The following is a 20,429-nucleotide window of genomic DNA, read 5'->3' on the forward strand; positions in this document are numbered from 1 at the left end:
AGTCGGGAGCTCCATGCTGGTCTTGCTCGTGGGTGCAGGGACCCAAGCACTTGGGCCGTCCTCTACTGCTTTCTCAGGTGCATTAGCAGGGAGCTGGATGGGAAGTGGAGCAGCTGGGACTCTAACTGGATTTCAGAATGGCATCCAGTATCCCACGTGGCAGCTGAACCCGGCGTGCCTCACGGTGCCAGCCCCCAAGCTGTCCATCTGGGACGAAGAAGTGCACTTGCGCTCTCCTGACCTATTTCCTTCTTTCCTTGAACAGGGGCTGGTTCAGGAGATCAGTGACCTGAGGTTGAAGGTCACTGAGATGGACAACGAAAAACTTCAGTACGAAAAGAAGCTCAAGTCCACCAAAGTAAGTTCTCTCACCAGGAAGAATTTGTACGCAAAGGGCTCCACTATTTAACTGTGACCAGTACTAGAAGTCAAATATGTTTCCTGCTCGGTATCTGATAAAGAGGTACTTTACCAGCGCACTAAGTGTCTCCGCCAAGCTGGATGGAACCTTTGTTGAATTGAATCACGCCCCTTTTAACATAAGCCAAGTTTCACCTCCTTTCCAGAATGGGTCACCCACCCTCCTCTAGAAGCCGATGCTGTTTTCTTGGTTACTGAGCTTGTCTTTTTCTACCTGTAGTTTTCTTTCCCTCCTCTGTCTCTCTCCCAGTCTCTAATGGCCAAACTTTCTAGCATGAAAATCAGAGTTGGTCAGATGCAGTATGAAAAGCAGCGGATGGAGCAAAAGTGGGCGTCCCTGCAGGTGTGGTACCCGCTGGTGATGGGCGCCGTGGCCTGTCGCCTGCTGGCGCGTGTCATCTTTGCTGTGACGGTGTCTCTCGTGGCGTGTGCATTCGTGCTGTGTGTTCTCACCTGTCCGTGACAAATGCCTTCAAAGCTGATGAAAGGGGCGATGGGATTTCCCAGTCCTGTGTGCAGGAACATATGAAATAATGAGAGGGGAAAAAAAAAAACAGATGAGATACATGAAATTGCAATCTCTTAGACTCTCTGAGACCCCAGTGTGGTGAAAACAGGAGGATCCTTCAAAACGTTGGTGGCAAAGAGAATCAAATATAAGTTTATTTTGGTGCAAAAATTTTTTTTGAGATTCACGCCTCGTTTTCTCCTACTTGGTGTTTTCCATGGACTTTTTGAAGACCTCTGGGACTGTTCAAGTTCACCAGTAAAAGAACTGTGTTTCAAGCCTTCCTCCTGCAGGTCTTGCTGGAGGGGGACTGTGTACAGCAGTGACCTCTGCTGGCAGGGACTAGGAATTGCCGCTTAGGAGCAGCCTGGGGGGCGCAGGGTTGCCCTTGTTGCTAAGGGCTGCGGGAGGTTTGCAGGTTTGGGGGACTTGCTGTCCACGCCCACCATAGGTCAGAACCCTAGGACTTCGTGGCTCGTGAGCAGGCTGCTTGTTCTCACGGCACTAAATGTCATTCCCCCTGGAGACCCTGAAGATAACCTAGCAAACATAAAGGCATCCTTTTAGCATCACGTGGCTCGGTTCTCGCCATGTTCAGTTCCGCCAGCAAAACAGAAAACAGCCAACACGCATTTATTGTTAATAAACAAAAGGGCATATGGGTCTCTGCATTGGCTGGGTTTTTATTTTCCCCCATTGTTGCAGGAGGTTCTTTCCTTTTCCTTTAGTGATCAGGATGAATTCCTTGGCCGCACAGTTCGGCCAAAGGACTTGCTGCCTTGGCCGCTAATTAAGCTCTGTGCTTGTCCAGTCAGCATGAGTGCCATCCAGAACATGTCCGGATGTCTTTCTCAGTTTGCATTTTCGTTCGCTTTTTGTGACACCAAGCATTTAATTTGATTGTCTTTATTGATTACCTTGGTCACATATTTAAGATTGAAACTTTAGGGCCATCCTAGCCCTAATTATACCTTAAAAATATTTCTTTTTTGTTCTACTCGCAAAAAAAAACTTGAAATAACTGTACCAGAATTATTGCAAGTTGGGCATAATTCATAGTCTTGCTTCCTGCTGTTCATTGCCACTGTCGAATTTCTGATGTTTGTGTCTAAATTCTTGTAGATTTTCGTTTCGCTTGCACAGTCTAAACATTGATTTAAAGAGCTGACATGTTCTCCTTTTGAGCATCGTGTGTTGTAAAACGAATCTGTGATTCGTAGGAGGAGCTGGCGTCTCTGAAAGAGCAGCTGGAAGAGAAGGAGTGTGAGGTCAAAAGGCTGCAGGAGAAGCTGGCCTGCAGGATGAGAGGAGAGGGGGTCGAGATTCTGGACAGAGGTAAGAACGCAGTGGGCGTTTTCTGTCTTGCCGTGGGACAGCCTTCCAGACTGGAGAAGGAAACTGATGTGGGGGGTGCATCTTTAGCATCAAAGACAAGGGAGGTCCCAGAAGCCGGGGCAGCCAGGGCCCTAGGAGTTCTTCAAGCTCCGCCCTGTGTCTGGGCAGCCGCAGCTTGCTCTGCACCTGCGCCGTGTTCACTCTCCACCGCCCAGCCGTCGCACACATCTCGGGGACATTCTTGTCCAGCTGCAGCACCAGGAGACGTCACGAGGACTGAAAGGCACCGTGCCTATGACCCAAGACTGTGTTCCTCTGAAATTGAACTTGAGCCAGGAGCCGATAAAGATTTTAGAAACGGTTCCTGCTCTTCTGAGAGAAGCGAGGAATGGCTTCATTCAAAATTTCTCAGCATGAGCGGAGCCCTCAACGTCTTGGAAAACAAAAATCGACTGATTCTGTCTTTGGAAAAAATGGATGAATTTCTCCAGAATGTTTTTGCTAACTGAGGAGGTTCAGTTATGAAAATGTAGGTTATACATGATAGAAAGTAACTTGAATGAACATGGGCTTTTTTTAGAAATTTGATCTCTGTAAGGGCTGGAACACCTGGCAATGACCGGTCGAATGCAGCTTTTCTCTGTGATCCCAAATGATGACTGACAGACGAGGGCCCAAAGCAAGGTCTGCCCCACCCAAAACAAAACATGCTCTAGTCCGCGCATTTTGATCTGCTAGGTGAGCATCGCCAACGTTACCGTCTGTGCTGTGAGAGACTTGAACTAGCTCCAGTCGAATCTTCCTTGCCTCTACGATACCACGGCCTCCATCCCCGTGGGTGTCAATTCTCCGTGCATCAGAAAACTCAGTTCATCAAACCCAAGTGCAGTGAGGTGTCCACCCCTCTGGGCCGCTGGCACGTGTAGAGGTGTGTGTCACGAGGGCTGGAGCCAGTGTGTGAACTGCTGGTTGCCGGTGCCCGACTGGATGAACGCAAGGATTGAGACCAGGTGTTTGGGACCTTGGCTTGAGCCATGAGTCGGCTGTGACTCCGCAGTGTCCCAGTCGCATCTGGAAGGACTGTGTATTGAGCTGCAATGGAGATGGAGAAGACAACCATAGCAACAAAACCACGTTTTCACCACGTGCAGCATACAGAGCGCTGTGCCCCGTCAACTTAGTTCTGATACGACGAATCGGGGTTCATAAAGGTGAAGTGAAAGAGAAAGGGAAAACAGATTTGGGCCTTCTGATTGATACAAGTCAAGTGACTAATAGAAATTAGCTCCTGTAACCTCGCTTGGTGTACTGCGTATTGTAAGCTACAGAGTTGTGCTGGGGATTCATTCTCTGTGAGGTTAGGGTCCATTTATTTTTGATGCAAGGAAGCTAAGTGATATTAAATACTTTTTACTGTGCTCACGTTTGCTAACTTGCCATTCAATGGGTTTTCCCGCACAGATGAAAATTTTAAAAAGAAGCTCAAAGAAAAAAGTAAGGTTTTTGGCGTGTTTCCATCCACCTCTCCATTGCCCGTAGTTCCGCCCGGACCACTCTTTGCATGAGTTTTAAAACATTTCTCTCTCCAGTGGCATCAAGTTGCTTCATCAATAAGCCCTCCATTTCCTCAGAGCTGGCAAAACCAAGGGTAGACAGAGGGACCCTAAAGACAAGGGACGTGTAACTTTTTTTTATTTTCATTTTTGCACATTTCCCCCTGATTCAGCCCTTTTGCTCCGCGAGATACGAGAGGGCACACAGGGTGGTAGAGATAAGACAATGTTTTCTCTGTGGTCAGGTGCTAGGGGGTCAGAGGAGAAAACAACCTTTCTCATCCCGTGGAAACCTACTGGTTTTAAGATTTAGCGGAGCTGAAAGATCATTTTACACTTTTGCCTTGCTTCTCAGTGTTTTGCAGTGCCCTTGGGTCACTGAGACCTTCCCTGTGGTGGTGCCAAAGGGATTGTGTTCAGGCTGCTGATCGGAGCCTGGATCATTTAATGCAACACAAAGAAAAATCTTTCCCTGGCTCTTTGCTCCCTGAGGTTGAATTACTAAATCCAGTAAGTCTGCCTTCAAAAAGTGAAAGAAGGCAATTCCTGTAGAATCTGTCTTCATTACAGATGTAATGGTTGTCAGGCAAAATACCAGCATTGAAAACATTTTCATAAATTGTGTGTTTCAGCGTTTTCATTTGTGGCTTTGCTTTGGGGGTAACTTTGCCTCTTTAATGTATTTGAATTTTTTTCTTTCATTAAAATAACACGCTTTCGTATTTGAAAATCAAATGTGTGAGGGAAATGAGATTAGGCTTCCGTTGGCCTTGGTATCTCGAAGCCTGCTTTAGAATCATGTTGGAAATGAAGTTTATGGATGAAGCAAAGCGTTTACGACCCCGTGAATGGGGCCTGCGCCCACTGCCTAGCACGAATCACGTCACCATCGCACTCACCACGCTGATGGCTTCCTGTCTCTCTGGGGCACGACTGAGCATCACTGCCCCTGCTTCTATCATCATGTCAGCTGTCCATCGCCCTCACCTCCTGCTACCCAGGTTTCTCTCCTGGAAACTCAGTCGTTTTGTGACTACAGCACTCAAGATTCTGTCTCCAGCATTCTCGTGATGGATGTGTTGGGCTGGGAGGGAGGGGTGTGGGCACTCACACAGCCTTCTCTTCTTTCTGGAACGACACGTGTTCATCCTCCACATTTCCCCCAGAACCGAGTCTGGGTCCCAAATGTGCTCCCTGTCTTTTAGAAAAACAGACAAAAATCATGAACGTCTTCCCCTTAAAACATTTCAGTCTGGAGTGTGAGTAGCTTCTTGTCATCGTCATCCGTGTTAACCCCACTGACTTCCGATTAATGTTGTGTGGTTTGCAGATATTGAAGTCCAAAAAATGAAAAAGGCCGTGGAGTCTCTCATGGCAGCGAATGAAGAAAAGGTATCGCGATGGCGTTTAGCGGTCCGTGTGGATGTCGCACCATTTTGATCATTTCACGTGGTTTCTTGCACTCTGTCACTGGGGAAGAACTCTACCCCAAATGCTGCTGGCGTCGAGTGCCAAGCATTGTCTGTCCCACCCGGCAGCGCCACCCTCAGCGACGGCAGTTGTCCCCAAGGAGCAGGGAACAGCCGTGCTAGGTGCACTGACAGCGCCTTGTCCCCATGAGTTTATTTAGATAATGTGAGACTGTCACATGGTTCTGTATATTCGGGTCGTACTCCTCTACGATGTGTGGGATGGTTCCTGCCGTCCAGAGAGGCGAAATTCCAGAAAGCAGGTGCAAGCCCCAGGAAGCAAGGTTCGGGCCCAGGTTTATTTACCTGCCCCGGCCTGAAGGTGGTCCCCAGGCGTTCCTTCCCTCCAGCAGGCGCTCTGATGCCCCTGCCTAGTGGTGCAGTCCGCTGCTGAGACACCGTGTTTTCCTCTGGCTTCTCCGACCACCCCAGTGTCCAGCTGGCGGCTGCTCCCAGGCTCAGCCCTGTCCCTTATCCCTGGGAAAGAGTGATCGTGAGGAAGTAAACAAAATGCCAAGAACTGTGGCTTGCTCTTTTTCTCTGCTCATCAGTTTCTTCCTCCAATTCCTGCCCCCTCTTCTTACTCCTTATTCACTTTTGCCTTTCATTTTGGTTATTTTATAGAAATAATTGTTCATTGTCTTACCCACACACCTACATAGAGTTTTCTTTCTTCTTTTCTTTTCCACTATTGAATGTAAAGAAATCAGGAAGCCTACCATGGCTTCTTATTATTTAAATCACTGAAATCCATTTCCTTTTGATTTTTCTTCATGGAAAAGCAGCAACAACAATAACAAAAAAACCTTCCAGTGGTGAGTGAGGGCTTTTCAGACGCTCAGACTGCTGCAGGAGAGTCAGGAATACCCCACACTCCTTGGGGATTCCCCAGGCACCCAAGAGGACCAGTCTGAGCATATTCTAGGCCGAGCAAGAGGTGGAAATGAAGGCCCATAGGAGAAACATCTATGGCCAAAATGCATGGTGAAACCCAGGCTCAAAACAGCCCACTGCATGCTGGGAAGGTGCTGGGGCATGCGAGACAGGTGATTGGGATTGACCAGAGAGCTCAGCCACAGGGCAGGTGGCTTGGCACGCCAGGTTCGCCATTTGGGGGTCTTAAGTCTGTGGACCTTGGACGAGGACATGATTCAATTGCCATTTTACTAAGCGCTGGCCATGATTTTAGGCCTCTTCAGTTTGAGGGATTTCAGGGGACATGTTGTCCTTGAATGTTGGGACATGAATCTGAATTTTAGAATTAATGACAGGTACATCTAAGGAATACCGTGTGAAGTTTGGGAGAAGTGGGGGGTTGGAGGTTGGAGGGGACCAAGCTGTGGTTGGTGAGGCAACAGTGTTCTGAGATAAACCACACAGCTTGCCCCGGGACAGGCCACGATGGTTGTTTCCCATGGTCCAGCCCCTGTTGCCCTCCCAAGGGGCAGGGCAAGTCAGGTGGCCAGGCCCAGACCCTGCGGCGGAGCAGCCCCTGAGCACAGGCAAGGGATGGGGAAAGGGAAGAGGGTGGAGAGAGAGCCCTGAGGCTCTGACACGTTACAGTCAGGCTGGGAAAGCAGGCATCATGGAAACAGGATCAGGGCAAGGAAGGCAGAAGTCAAAACGGAAGAAAGGAACAGGTGGATACAAGTAAAGGTCGAGCGGAATGGTGGACTCGGGCAAGCACCGCAGAGGGGCAATGAGAGGAGCGGTGACAGGTGCCTTCACGGACAGGCCAAGGGCTCATCCAGGCAACGTGGGCAGAGTCTCAGGAAGGGAAGAGCCGGGTGGTGACTGATGATGGCTGATAGAGACAGTGTGTGCGGGTCATGGCAGACTCAGCTTAAGGCAGGAGAGTGGTTAAAGCTGATTTTTTTTTCCTCGTTTTGTTTTGTATCTTATTACCTTGTTTTGTTTTTGTTTTTAAAGATGGCAGCTGAAGGATAGGATCTCTAAATTTAGAGGTACTTTTTCCATATCTCTGACGTACGTAGGAAAACCATTCTAGATGCTACCAGTTTTACTAAAGCTTAGAAGTAATCTTTGAATAATGTAAATAATTTGCGTCTCCTTATTCTTTGTGTCACAGTTTGCTGTTTTGTAATCACAGTGCCAAAGATGATCACTTGTTTCATTCCCAGGATCGGAAAATAGAAGATCTTCGGCAGTGCCTGAACAGGTACAAGAAAATGCAAGACCCAATGGGATCGGCCCAGGGTAAGCAAGGTAAGCTGCGGCTGTCCAGGTTTGTCGACCTCACTTGGCTTTTAAGTGGCCATGAACTTGGGCTTTGGTTCTGGTTTCCTTCAGAAATTGTAGCCATTGTCCCAAATTAGTGAGCTCGTTCACTGGTGGAACACTGGCATTAAGCAATTGTTCTCTGTTGAAGAGATTGGTTTGGGAGTGCCCTCTCTAAGGAGCTGATGAGAGAGAGAGAGAGAGAGAGAAGTAGTGCGTGCAGAGGGCCCATGGAAGAAGGAGCAAGGTTTCCCGAGTGTAGGAAGATCCTTATGGCCAGAAGCTGGTGAGATCACCGAGGTATGCGGTGGCCGAGTCAGGCGCTCCATTCTTGTTGAGGCACAGAGGGATCCACTGAAGGGTTCCAGAAGTGTGCTCTGGGTACCAGATGGAGACTCGGGGCAGGGACCGGTGTTGGACTTGGGGGAAAAGACAGCAGATACTCCTGCACTGGTGCAGAGGAAGCCACCTGGTGGTGCTGATTGGAAATGCACTGTGTTGCTGCCTTCGACACCGTGGTGTGATGGATGAGATAAGGAGAGGGAGGAAGAGGAGGAAAACCAAGGAAGGCGTTTATGACTTACACAACTAGGCAGATGATGTTCCTTTTACTAACAGGAGTCTTGGGATGGTGAAGGAGGCTTGAGTTAGCTTTGAGCAGATCAAGTTCAAAGAGCCCTGTAAGACAGGCCAGTGAAGTTAGATGTGCATTTCGTTGTGTTTCTTCTTATTTTATCTGCGGATGAGACTGTTGGTCATGCCCAAGTGTAGAAAAGCCTTGAAGAGCCATCAAAAATACAGAAGTGTCACACACTCCCAGAGGGCCCTGTTTGGTGACAGCCTGTAGTTATTTGCTCCAATGATCACTAGGAATAAACAGGTGTTTTCCAAGGCAGTTGTGCAACACTCAGATTTTGCAGTTTTAATTTTGTTGAGTTCACTCAGAAGGAAAACGCTGTTTTGCATTGGGGTTTCCATCTTTTGATGCACAGGGCCTGGGCTGTTATTAAAATGTCATCAGTATCTGAATGAGCAGATGAAACTCTGATTATCAATGCATTGATGTGGCAAATCTCATCACTCAGCATTTCCCATGCCTACCAAAGAGTCTCTCTCTTATGGAAAGTTGCAAGTTTGGGAGTGATTACTTTTTCACTTATGTAAAATTGAAAAATATTGTTTGATTTTATAGAATTTCAGTTCTGCAATTCTTACATTGCATCCCAAGGCAGAAAGAGTCAATCCTATAACTGGACTGCGTTGTAAAACATTTGGAAAATAGAAAAAGGGTGAAAATCCCCCTTCATTGCACTCGGAGATCATGATAGCACTTTCATTAAGATTTATGTATTTATTTGAAAGGTAAAATTATAGAGAGAGAGGGAAAACACAGAGAGATCTTCCATCTGCTTGTGCACTCACCAAATGGCCAGCACAGCCTGGGTTGGGCCACACTGAAATAAGGCGCCAGGAACCAGAAGCTTCTTTTGGGTCTCCCATGCAGGTGGAACGAGCCCAAGCACTTGGGCCTTCTCGTTGCCTTCCCAGGCTCATTAGCAGGGAGCTGGATTGGAAGAGGAGCAGCTGGGTCTTGAACCTGTGCTCATGTGGGATGCTGGCATCGCAGGCGGCAGCTTAACCTGCTGTACCATAGCATTGGGCCCCCATGATAGCATTTTCTTTTTTTTTTAAAGACTTATTTTTTTATTTGAAACTCAGAGTTACACAGAGAAGGAGAGGCAGAGAGAGAGAGAGAGAGAGAGAGAGAGGGAGGTCTTCCATCCAATGGTTTACTCCCTAATTGGCCACAACGGCCGGAGCTGTGCTGATCCGAAGCTAGGAGCTAGGAACATCTTTTGGGTCTCCCAGGCAGGTGCAGAGGCCCAAGGACTTGGGCCATCTTCTACTGCTTTCCCAGGCCATAGCACAGAGCTGGATCATAAGTGGAGCAGCTGGGACTCGAACCAGTGCCCATATGGGATGCTGGCACTGCAGGCGGTGGCTTTACACGCTATGCTACAGTGCCGGCCCTAGCATTTTCATCTTTCTTCTTTTGTGTAGTTCTCTTTTCTGTGCATGTGGACATGTAGATAAAAGAGGTAGCTTTTACCCAGGTACAACAAGATAGAATTTCATAAACTATTCAAAATTCTGTGCTGTCCCACTGAAGAGTTAACATAAACCATGATTTCTTACTAGGATTTAAAATTAGACCTCACACAATTCTAATAGTATGTAAATCTTTTTCTTTTAAAGATTTACTTATTTATTTAAAGGCAGAGTTACTGAGAAAGGAGAGAGGGAGAGATCTTCCATCTGTTGGTTCACTCCCCATATGGTTGCAACAGCCAGAGCCAGTAGCCAGGAGCTTCATCTTGGTCTCCTCCGTGAGTGGCAGGGGGCCAGACACTTGGGTCATCTTCCATTGCCTTACCAGGCTAATTAGCAGGGAGTTGGTTTGGAAGTAGAGCAACCAGGACTTGAACCAGTGCCCATGTGGTTTGCTGGCGTCACGGTTGGTGGCTTAACCTGCTACACAACAACACTTGCACCAATAGCATCCAAATTCTAGTAAGACCCTGGTGAAATCTAAATTAGGAAGTCATGGTCTGGTTAAACTCTTTAAATATGTGTCCCTTGCCATTTAGTCTTATTCAGAGAAGAGTTTTGAACATCATTCATTGTTTAAAAACAAAACAAAACAAAACAAAACAAAATCCGGCACTTGGTTGCTCCTTTTTATTTCTAGAGATGTAATAATATCTCATAGGTGCTTTGCTGGGTGCGTGGTTGCTTTTCTCTGTTAGGTTGTTCTTTCTGCTTTGCAGTGACATAAAAAGGAGTAAGCATTTGGCCTAGCAGCTAAAATGCTTCCCCTATGGGAATACCTGGGTCCGAGTCTGCTCCTCTGGCACTTGGCGCCCACTTCCTGCTAACCTGGACCCTGGGAAGCAGTGGGTCGTAGCGCAGGTGCATGGGTCCCTGCCAGCCACGTGGGAAACCCAGTGGGAGTTCTTCCTGGCTCCCAGCTTCCACCAGGCTGTTGTGGGCCTTTGGGGAGGGAACCAGCAGATTGGGAGCACTTGCTGGCTCTCCCTCTCTCCAGTAAATACATAAAATTTACAAGGTAAATACAGAGATCCTCTAGAGGGATCAGTTGTTGTCTTATTATTTTTTTTTTCCTTCCTGTGATTTTTTTTTCCTGCAGAGCTCGGTGAAAACTGAGTTGTTTCAATGGTGACTTTGTTGCTCTTCCGAAATAGCTTGTTGTACCAGGTATTCCTCACCCGGTTACTTCTAAACTAAAATGCCTAAAGCCCCCAATTTTAAAACAAGCGTTTTAAATTAGGAGGGTTTTAAGTAGGAGGATTGCAAAATCAAGTAACTTTTAACTCTCTTGCGTCTTGGGAGACTGTGATAGAACCAACTGTGGCCTTGCTGGCTGACTATAAGGGCTGAGTGCTCCCAGCTGCTGTTTCCCAGGTAATGCCGGGAGACATAAATGGGATCCTTGTATTCCTTGTGCTTTGTCTGTTCCCAGGCAGAGATGGTGACTATGACGACCTGCTCCATTCCAGTTCCGTCTCTACCCTGCTGGACGCTCAGGGCTTCAGTGATGTGGAGAAAAGCCCCTCGCCCACCCCTGGGATGGGGTCTCCCAGTTGCGACCCATTTAACACGAGTGTTCCAGAAGAGGTATTTATGACTCTGAACACTTTCTTACTGTCGCTGTCTTTGAGAGTTAAAACAAGGAAGACGTGGGCTCTTTTCTCAGTTCCATTAGTGACGTGGGTTGCTATTGCCATTTCTGTGTCCTACTGGTCTTTTTTGTTTGTTTTTTAGTGTGTGGTTTTTCCTTCTCTTTAATAAGTGCCTTGGGCAGTTGTCAAAATTGCTTTTAAAATTCTGGAGAAACATTGGAATCCCTTGGAGACAGATATCATCTTAAATATGAGGTTAAAACTTACTTATTAAGGGACAAGTAGGGAATAAATAAAGCAGGGATAAAGTGGGATTATATAAATAAATTGATTTTAGTTGCTTCTGTTGGTGATGCCAAAAGAGGATTGAGGGGATTGAATAAAATTACCCTCTCACTTTAGAATTAGAAAAAGCAACTAGAAAGGAATAAATAATCTTTAAATTTATTTGAAAGGCAGAGTTACAGTGAGAAAGGGAAAGAGAAAGAGAAATCTTCCATCCACTGAGTCACTCCATAAATGACCACCAATGGCTAGGGCTGGGCCAGGCCAAAGCCAGGAGCTCCTTCCTGGTCTCCCATGTGGGTGCAGGGGCCCAAGCACTTGGGCCATCTTCCACTGATTTCCCAGGCACATTAGCAGGGAGCTGGATTGGAAGTGGAGCAACTGGAACTCAAATTGGACCCCATATGGGATGCTGGTGCTGTAGGTTGTGGCTTAACCCACTACGCCACAGAATAAATAATCTTGAACTCACATCCGTTGCATCACAGCGGCACCAGCATCTGTTTCTTATCTGTTGTACACGACCCTGAAACTTTGTGGCTTGAATGACAGCGTGGCAGTCCTGCTGCTGAATCTGCACAGGGGCAGGGCTCAGCAGGAACAGCTCCTCCTCGCTCCACGTGGTGTCAGTTGGACTCGCGGGAAGACGGGGGCTTGAGTCACCTGAGGGCTGCTCACTCACGTGTCTATTGGCTGAGACCTCAGCAGAAGCCAAGCCAGGACAATCCAGGCGACTGCCTGACCCTCACAGTAGAGTGGCTGGTTCCTAAGGGTGGCCGTCGTGAGAGCATCAGGCAAATTGGCACCACCACCTTTTGTGATGTATCTGAGAAGCCACGTAGTATCACTTCTGCCAGAGTCGTAGGCCACCAGATTGAAGGAGAGGGAGCGCAGAGCCTGCCTCTGGTTGGAGGACTGACGGCAGTGCAGGAGCACCTGCGGTGGGATGATTGGTGCCGATGTATTTGGAGGCTGCAGTCTGTTGCTCTGGCTACAGCAGCTGATGTCTTTGGCTATCCTTGTGGCCCAGCAGGTGAAGCTGCCACTTTACAACACAGCCGTGTCCATTTGGAATACAGTTTGAGTCCCAGCTGTTCCACTTCCCATCCAGCTCCCTGCTAATGCACCTGGAAAAGCAGTACAAGATGGCCCAAGTGCCTGGGCCCCTGCTGTTCACTTGGGAGACTTGGATAGAGTTCCAGGCTCCTGGCTTTGTCCTGACCCCGCTGCACCCATTGTGGCCATTTTAGGGAGTGAGCCAGCAGATAGAAGATCTCTCTATTTCCCTGTCTCTTCTCTCTCGTATGTCACTCTGCCGTTTTTCAAATACGTAAAAGAAACCTTTTAAAACAAATGGTGTCCCTTTCTCATGCAAAATGTGCTCATTCTCCCCCATGAGTCTCATTCTACCAGTGAGGCCTCAGCTCCCGGAATCTCCTCACTCACATCCGATGAAGACAGAAGTGCCCAGGATCGTTCATCGGGTGCAAGCGTCATTAGTGCCACCTGTTAAAGAGCTGGGAACTGCAAGTACAGCTTATCTGCGCCCATGCCCAGCCTTCAGTGATGCGAACTGCACAGCACTGCTCCTTAGGCATTCCTAGTAGGATATGGGAGGCACACGGCTGTCACTCGTCCATGATGATCCTTAAATTCGGCAGGCATGCAGCCGGTTCCTGTGTATTTGGGCCCTGTCTTCTGGCCTCTTGGTTTTTCCTCCCACTTCCCCCTTCCTTTCCTGCAAAAGGAGCTTGGGTGTGCGGCATACTGGTTTTCTCAGCTTGCTGCCTGCAGAAGTCCCCACGGAAGTCCAAAAAAAACCGTTCTCTGCTCTCTCTCTGTCCCTTTGAGTGTGATTTATTATAGTACTCGAAACATTTGAGGAGTCATCTAAATCCACTTAGAATCCACACCCACCCACAGGTGTCTTCACGGCGAGCTTTCCCCTACCTTCCGTGCCCTGGAAGGCCGCCACGGGACATGCCCTCCCCGTCAGCCAGCTTCTCGTGCCTTGCACTGAAAGCCCCGGGAGGCGCTTCTTGGGATGGGAAAGGCTCATTTCAGCTTTCAGTTGGGAGGTGCACAGTTAAAGATCAGGTCGCCCCATGGGTGTGGCGATGGAGACGTGGGAGCACCCTCTTCCTCTCTTCCTCCCTGCGGTCTGTCCTTACAAAGCATTCCTGATTCAACCATGGGGCTGCACCCTCGCCACCTAATCCGATGCGATCACTTCCGAAATGCCCCACCTCCAGACACCATATTGGGATCCAGCCTCCACCCTAATCCGTCCATCATTTATCCATTCATGGGTGAAGGCTTTGGAGCTTAGATGCCTGCCAGGTCCTCCTCCCCGACAGCCTGACCTCTTCCTGAGGTCTCGTAAAGCCTTGTACAGCCACGCCCTTGACTGTCTTCCTGCCAGGCCCAGTGCTGCGTCTTTGCCCTGGAAGCATGCCTTCAGTGTAGCGTGATCCGTTGTCTGGGGAGACTCGGATCCCTTCTGTTGAACAGCACAGCCTTCTTCGGGCAGCTCTCCCCCCTCATTCTGCCACAGATGGTGAGAAGGAGCCAGGTGACATCTTCACTTTTCACCTCTGTTGCTGTTAATCACGCGAGAAGATGAAACTTGAATTGAAGATGGATCGGAAGAGAAAACAGTTCCCCATTTCTCACTTAAATGTAGAAGGCTGAGGCTGTGCTGTTATCCACGCGATTAGCTAAGGAATAAGAAAAAACTTAGGGGAAAAAGCCCCCTAGTTGTTAAATGGGATTGAATCCTGGAGAGGACAAGGGTGTTTGACAATGGGTGGGCTGCAGTGTATAGAGACAGGAGGCTACTGTCATGGGTTACACCCAGAGTGTCTCAAAACCCGTAAGAACGTCTTTGCGATGTGAATTTAGGAACTTTGTTTTTGAGAGACAGAGAGCGCCCGTCTGCTGGTTTACTCCCCGGTTGTTGGGGGCCAGGCCGAGGCTGAAGGTGGGAGCTGGAAACACAATCCCGGTCTCTCACTTGGGTGGCAAGAACCCCATTCCTCGAGCCATCACTGCTCCTTCCCTGCGTTGCAGTCCGGAGCCAGGGGGCGGGAGTCGAACCCAGGCACTCCAGTGTGGCCGTGGGCATCGTACCCGACGTCTGAACCACTGGACGCAACGCCCAATCCTGAATTGTAGTTTAATGGTAGGGTTTCAGTTTGGAACACAGACGCTTTGATGAGGATTGAGGGTGTTCAGCCACGCTTTTAAAGAAAAGCCAGGAGGGATATTTGAGGTTGCAGTTAAAGCCTTCAAGCTTAAAAAAGAGGTCAGGAAAATGGGGCATTCTGTTGGTGTAGTTATTTTTTCCCTGTGATTAGGAACCCAGGAGATATTTGAACTTCAGGAAACTGGGATGATAGCTAAATAAACTGTCCTGGATTAATCATTAAGATTCAAACTGGTTGGGGGGGATAAAAACCCTGACAGTTTTAATCATCTATTTTATAATAGTGTGGACTCAAATTTTGCAACGTTTTGTAGTGTCAAAGGATGAGCCCACCACTCTAGCTGAACCAGAAGTCTCAGAGCTGAATTTATCGCCTACTTAAGCAAGTGAGGTCTTTCTGGACAAGCACATTTCTCTTGGAGCTGTTGGTCTGTAGGGTTTTAGGAGGCCTGGAGCTCAAGGCCTTGGGGCTTTCAGAGGCAGGAGTGAGTTGGTGTTAGCTACACATATGTGACTGGAAGGTGAGACTGTTGGCAGGGTGGGTGTAGACCTGTGTTTGCTGGTACACATTGCTTTCCCGGCAGACTCTGAGGAGTGAGGAGCTATGGTTGGCTTATGGAGTTCATTGAGGCCCATGTTATTCATTTCCTTACTGGAATATCCCTTAAAGTGTTTCATGTATTGGTTCATGATTTGGGCCACAGTCTAACCACTCTACAGTTATCAGAAATTACTCAAAACCATAGTATTAAAATTCCTTCACAAACTTAGGATGGGCATGTGGCCTCGTAGTTGAATGCCTGTGTCCCGTGTTGGAATCACCTGGATTCGAGTCCCGGCTCCACTCCTGATTCCAGCTTCCTGCTAATGCAGAGTCTCAGAGGGAGCTGGTAATGGCTCAAGTAATTGGGTTCCTGCTCCACATATGAGAGACCTGGATTGACTTCCCAGCTGCCAGCTTCAGCCTGACCTGGTCCTGGCTATTGTGGGCATCCAGGGAATGAACCTCTAGATGGGTTCTCTCTCCCTCTCTGTCTGTCTCTCTCTCTATCTGTGTGTGTGTGTGTGTGTGTGTGTGTGTCTTCCTGAAATGATAATTAAAATCACATCTTAAAAGGATTCTTTCACAGATTCCATCCTTAGGCTGCACAAGCATTTCTTTGGGAAAAATGTGCTTTGCATTTTGCTGGTTGCAGTAAAATCATTATTATTAAGCCAAGAGTTCTGAGTGTTCGCCGCAGAGTACATTGTGGCTGGTTTTAGTTATCCTTTTCACCCATTCTGCTCATGAGAATTAGTCGACAAGTTCACACGTAGAATGACAGTCAATGTGCTGTATGAGAGTAGTATAGTATGGGAAGTAAAGGGAAAACACGTTGGCCACGTCTCACACTGAATCATTGCAGCCCTGGGGGGTAGGCCTGTCCTTCTCCTTCCAGGGGGGACTCAGGGAAGGTCCCTGAGACAAGTGTGTGAGAGCCGAGGTCCAGCTAGGGCTTTCTGTGGTGAGGGTTTTCTTAGTAACTTGCTTATTCAGTGTCTTCTGCAGAACCGAGTTCAAAAACTGCCTTCCTCTTTTCTCTGATTCACACTTCTATGTAGGTGTTTCTATTCTGAAGTAACAGTAGAAATAAAGAATAGAATCCTAAACACGGTGTATGAGATTTTACCCACAGACTGTTTAATCATCTTATTCACGTCGTGTGTCTCTGTGGTTTGTTTGATTTGTGATTTTTTTTTTTTTTTTTTTACTTTTCATAATTATCTTACAGTTCCACACCAGCACCTTGCAAGTTACAATCCCTTCATTACTGCCAGCACCTGGAAGCATGGAAACTTCTGAAAAAGTCAAGTTGCCTTCCAAGCCGGAAGCTTCATTCGAAGAGAAGTATGTCACTTAGGAGCTAACATCACAACGTGAATGTTCGGAAAAGTCAGTCAACCAAAAGCAATGTGATCCGTCTGTGGCATTTATTTACAGAGAGAACTTTCTACCCAGAGCAATAAGAAACAGCAAGGCATGTGGGGAGGGGGACCCGTTTTCAGTTCTGTGTCCTTGAAGCCGAAGGTGTGAAACAGGAAGTCACGGGAGAGGAAACGGGGCCAGGAATGTGCTGAGGGGCAGTCAGGTTAGAGATTGGAAGGAACTTAGGTCTCATATCCTAGGTCATAAGTGACCCTCAAGGGATTACAGGCAGGATGGTAGTTGTCACATACCATGTGGCCCCTAGAAGGAGAGGAGAAGGGTTGCACTGGTTTCTCTGTAGGCAAATAGAATTTTTGGTTAACATATTCCCAGATAAATTATGTAATCTTATCTGGTCAAAATTAAATACAATAGAAGAAATCATAAACTAGAAAAAGCATCCTTTGTATAAACTTTTGACAATTCTGTTTCCTTAGAATAGATACGATCTTTTACTTGTGAAGTTAATAATCTCTTTTTTTTTTTTTTTCTTTTGTCTGTTAGCGATGGAAAAATAACCCTTGGCAATGCTGCTGAAACCCAGCTGTCTGATGGTCTTCTGTAAGTTTTATTTTATTGAATGGAATTGAAACTTGAGAAAGAGAGGCACCCTTGCCCCAACAGTAGCCGGTGTTGCAGTGGGTGGCTGAGGCTGTTGAGTCAATGAATTAATTGGTGCTGTGTAAGGACTGCGTATGGGGCATAAATCTGCTCAGCAGTACTCACCCTGGACCATCAGCTCAGGCCAGGTGTTTGCAGATCTTTCTTAGATTCCCTTTGAAGTTTAGTGCTTTTAATGCATTTCTGTACGGACTCACAGTTTTGAGACCAGCAGAGAAGAATCTCAGAGAATGATGTGAGGCTGGAAAAAAGCTGAAATGGTTTTATTTTTGCACTTTCGATGTAATAAACTGCCCTAATATCTATGTTTATCCAAGTGACAGTCTGCATTGCATTAGGGAAGTCTATTTTCAGAGCAGTGCTCAGGGATGAGATCTTTGCTCAGTGTTTATCTTTGACTTTTTCTGCCAGTAGGTGCTTCTAGCAACTTACATGTACATAAATGCAAAAGAAATACCTTTTCAAAGCTTTTTTGTGTATTACTCTGGTTTTTAGAGCAAGCGTATCACTTTCTGTCTCTGTCTCTCTCTCTTTCTCCTCCAACTGGTCACATACCCCTGCCTTCAATTTTTGAGTGAGAACAGCTCTGTGTAATAACATACGGATTGTGTGAAAGATTTTCAGATGTTTATGATGAAACATGGCTTCCCTGGGATATTACAAGCAGCAACTGGGGTCCCTCTGTTATGCTTTGGTCAGAATTTACAATGAGTTGCTTTGGCAGACAGCAAAAAGAAAATTGTCGAAAAGCGCTAACTTTGTGAATCGATTGGGAAAACTTGCGTTCTTTATTTGCATTAGAAGAACTGGAGATAAATAGATCGATAAGTATGGATGCGGAGGCTGTACCATTAGTCTATGGCAATCCCTGGCTTATTTTCCAGGGTTGACATCACAAGGAGGGTGCTAAGTGTTTTTCCAGCTCTTCTGACATTGAGCGTTATTGGCAGGACAGTTAACCGCCCCTGCTCTGGAAAGAACTCAGTGTTATAATTTAGTTAAGCACATAAGTGACTGCCCGAGTCCAGATTGTCTTTTATTACTCGCATTCAGCCCACATGCAGTTTCCAAGATGTTCTGCTGAGGAGCGGTGGCACCAGTGCCACTTACTATTAATCCTAATTATTCTTATTGTTATTTTTAGAACTTCGAGTCTGCAAAAGTCCAGCAGCCTGGGCAACCTGAAGAAAGAGACAGCAGAAGGGGTGAGTTCTTTTCCAGTCTGTTACCCTGAGAAGAAAATATTTTGGGATCTTCGTCTTTGCCCGTTTTGGAAATAACACTCTTAAGAAGAATTTGCGGTTTCTTTCATAATGGAAAACAATTAGATAACACAGTTATGATAACTACTAAGAGGTATGAATATGTGGAGTTGAAAGCAGCACATAAAACCCCAAATAGAGACTTAATAAGCATTGTAAGACATAAGTGAAACTAAGATTTTGTAGAAGTACATGTGATTTTTTTTTTTAATTTATGGAAGGGTATGTGACAAATTCTGAATGTATAACAACAACCTTGTATATTGTCGTTTCCAACAGGAGAAGGAGTCCCTTTCAAAGTCATCTGAGGTAACTTTTATATCCAAATAATAATGTGAAACTATGTTCCACATCCATCCCATGTGAATTGCTTACATGTCTCCGGTGGAGCAAAACCCCCAGCACCTCAGAAGCGTCAGGTTAGATGAAAGACGCCAGGTACTGAGATTGCGTGCGAAGTGATTCTACGGTAGGAATACACAGAGGAGACCAGTCAGAGAGACGGGAGGCCGATCGGTGGGTTGCCAGTGGTGGGAGGAGAGTGGGGAGAAACTGCTGTACCAGACGGAGCCGACAGTGTCAGGGAGCTCCCGGGACGTGGTGGCGGCAGCACAACACGGGGTGTGCCGAATGCCAGTGGTTCGCTGTGTTCTGTGACAGTCACCTGTTCAAGTGATCACAACACAAAGACAAAACCCTGAGCGCCCAGTGCTACCTGTGGTTCTCAGTGAGCCTAACAGGGCTTTCTGCGGCTGCACAGAGAGCCCGCCTCTTAGATCCCAGGCCGTTCACTCCGGGCAACTATTTTGCATCTATAAGGCAGACTTTGGGAACCTCTAAAGACGTCAGCACGGGCTCTGATTCTTTCTGCTGATTCTCCAATGTGACCTTGTAAAGGTGCCAGTCGGGTGCACGGGCTGCTCCTGGATGCTGTCTCATGACCCTGGGCCCTCAGCGCCTGAGTGTCTGTCCTGTGTGGGTAGAACTCGCGGGGACAGTCAGCGGCGACAGCCGTCAGCGAAGTTCTTTGTGTGCTGTGAGTTGGGGAAGTGTCTAAGACTTGGTCATCAGTGTGGGGACACACACAGTAATACCACTGGTTGTGCCAACTATACACTTAGTCAGTATGACCAGTACTTGTGCCCTTCCAACCCGTCTTGCTTCTCTCCATTTCTGCAATAATAATAATAAAAACCATAGGGCAAGAGAAATGAGAGAAATGAGGCACACCAGCAGACCATCTTTGAAGACTGAAACTGCAGAACGTATTATGGTTCTCATTGCCAATGCAGTTGACAGCTCAAAATGAACAATGACCGTGTCGTTCTGTTGTTCTTAGAGAAGGATGTAGAAAGTAACTGGGGTAGAATCTCCCCACACTGCTGGTGTGGGAGCTGGGGACCGATGCCCTTGCTCCGGGGTAGCGCTGGGTATCGGCAGTGAACGTGAGTGACTTTGCACGGAGCCGGGCGCCCGGCCCGGCGGGTCCTGACGCGCCCACCCCGGCCATTGTCGTCCCTCTCACAGGAGCCAGCCCCGGGGGACAGCAGCCCTGTGGCGAGCCTGCCGCCCCAAACCCGGCGACACGAGGCCTCCGCCGACGACAACCCGTTTGGCACTCGGAAAGCCAGGTCTTCCTTCGGCCGGGGCTTCTTTAAGATAAAGAGCGGCAAGAGGACGGCGAGCGCGCCGAACCTGGGTACGTGCGTGCGGCATGGCCGCCGCGCCTGCGCCCTGGCCTTCCGGAAGTTGGTTTCCGCCATGGTCTCTCTCGGCCGGGAAGGGGGGCGGGCTTCGCGGGGAAGGCGTGCGAGGATTTAATGTCGCGGCGCGCCGCAGACGCACAGGTCCCCTCAGCTTCCCCTG

At 47.8% G+C, this 20,429-nt stretch overlaps 1 protein-coding gene across 5 annotated transcripts in view; it reads left to right on the forward strand.

The window, feature by feature from the left end:
• PPFIBP1 (PPFIA binding protein 1) overlaps positions 1-20,429 on the forward strand; it is a 176,265-nt gene that overhangs the window by 138,610 nt on the left and 17,226 nt on the right. For 3 of the 5 annotated variants that reach the window (XM_008259470.4, XM_051850901.2, XM_070049539.1), the window contains 11 exons: positions 266-358; positions 2,149-2,263; positions 3,725-3,757; positions 5,147-5,208; positions 7,427-7,511; positions 11,065-11,219; positions 16,487-16,602; positions 17,185-17,241; positions 18,446-18,506; positions 18,843-18,872; positions 20,091-20,262. In XM_008259470.4, the coding sequence (XP_008257692.1) occupies positions 266-358; positions 2,149-2,263; positions 3,725-3,757; positions 5,147-5,208; positions 7,427-7,511; positions 11,065-11,219; positions 16,487-16,602; positions 17,185-17,241; positions 18,446-18,506; positions 18,843-18,872; positions 20,091-20,262 (979 nt within the window). The remainder of the gene's footprint in view (positions 1-265; positions 359-2,148; positions 2,264-3,724; positions 3,758-5,146; positions 5,209-7,426; positions 7,512-11,064; positions 11,220-16,486; positions 16,603-17,184; positions 17,242-18,445; positions 18,507-18,842; positions 18,873-20,090; positions 20,263-20,429) is intronic. The other 2 variants (XM_008259471.4, XM_008259472.4) reach the window with 1 other exon arrangement.

The sequence above is a fragment of the Oryctolagus cuniculus genome, chromosome 9 (assembly GCF_964237555.1).
Source record: "Oryctolagus cuniculus chromosome 9, mOryCun1.1, whole genome shotgun sequence".
NCBI classification, from domain to species: Eukaryota; Metazoa; Chordata; class Mammalia; order Lagomorpha; family Leporidae; genus Oryctolagus; species Oryctolagus cuniculus.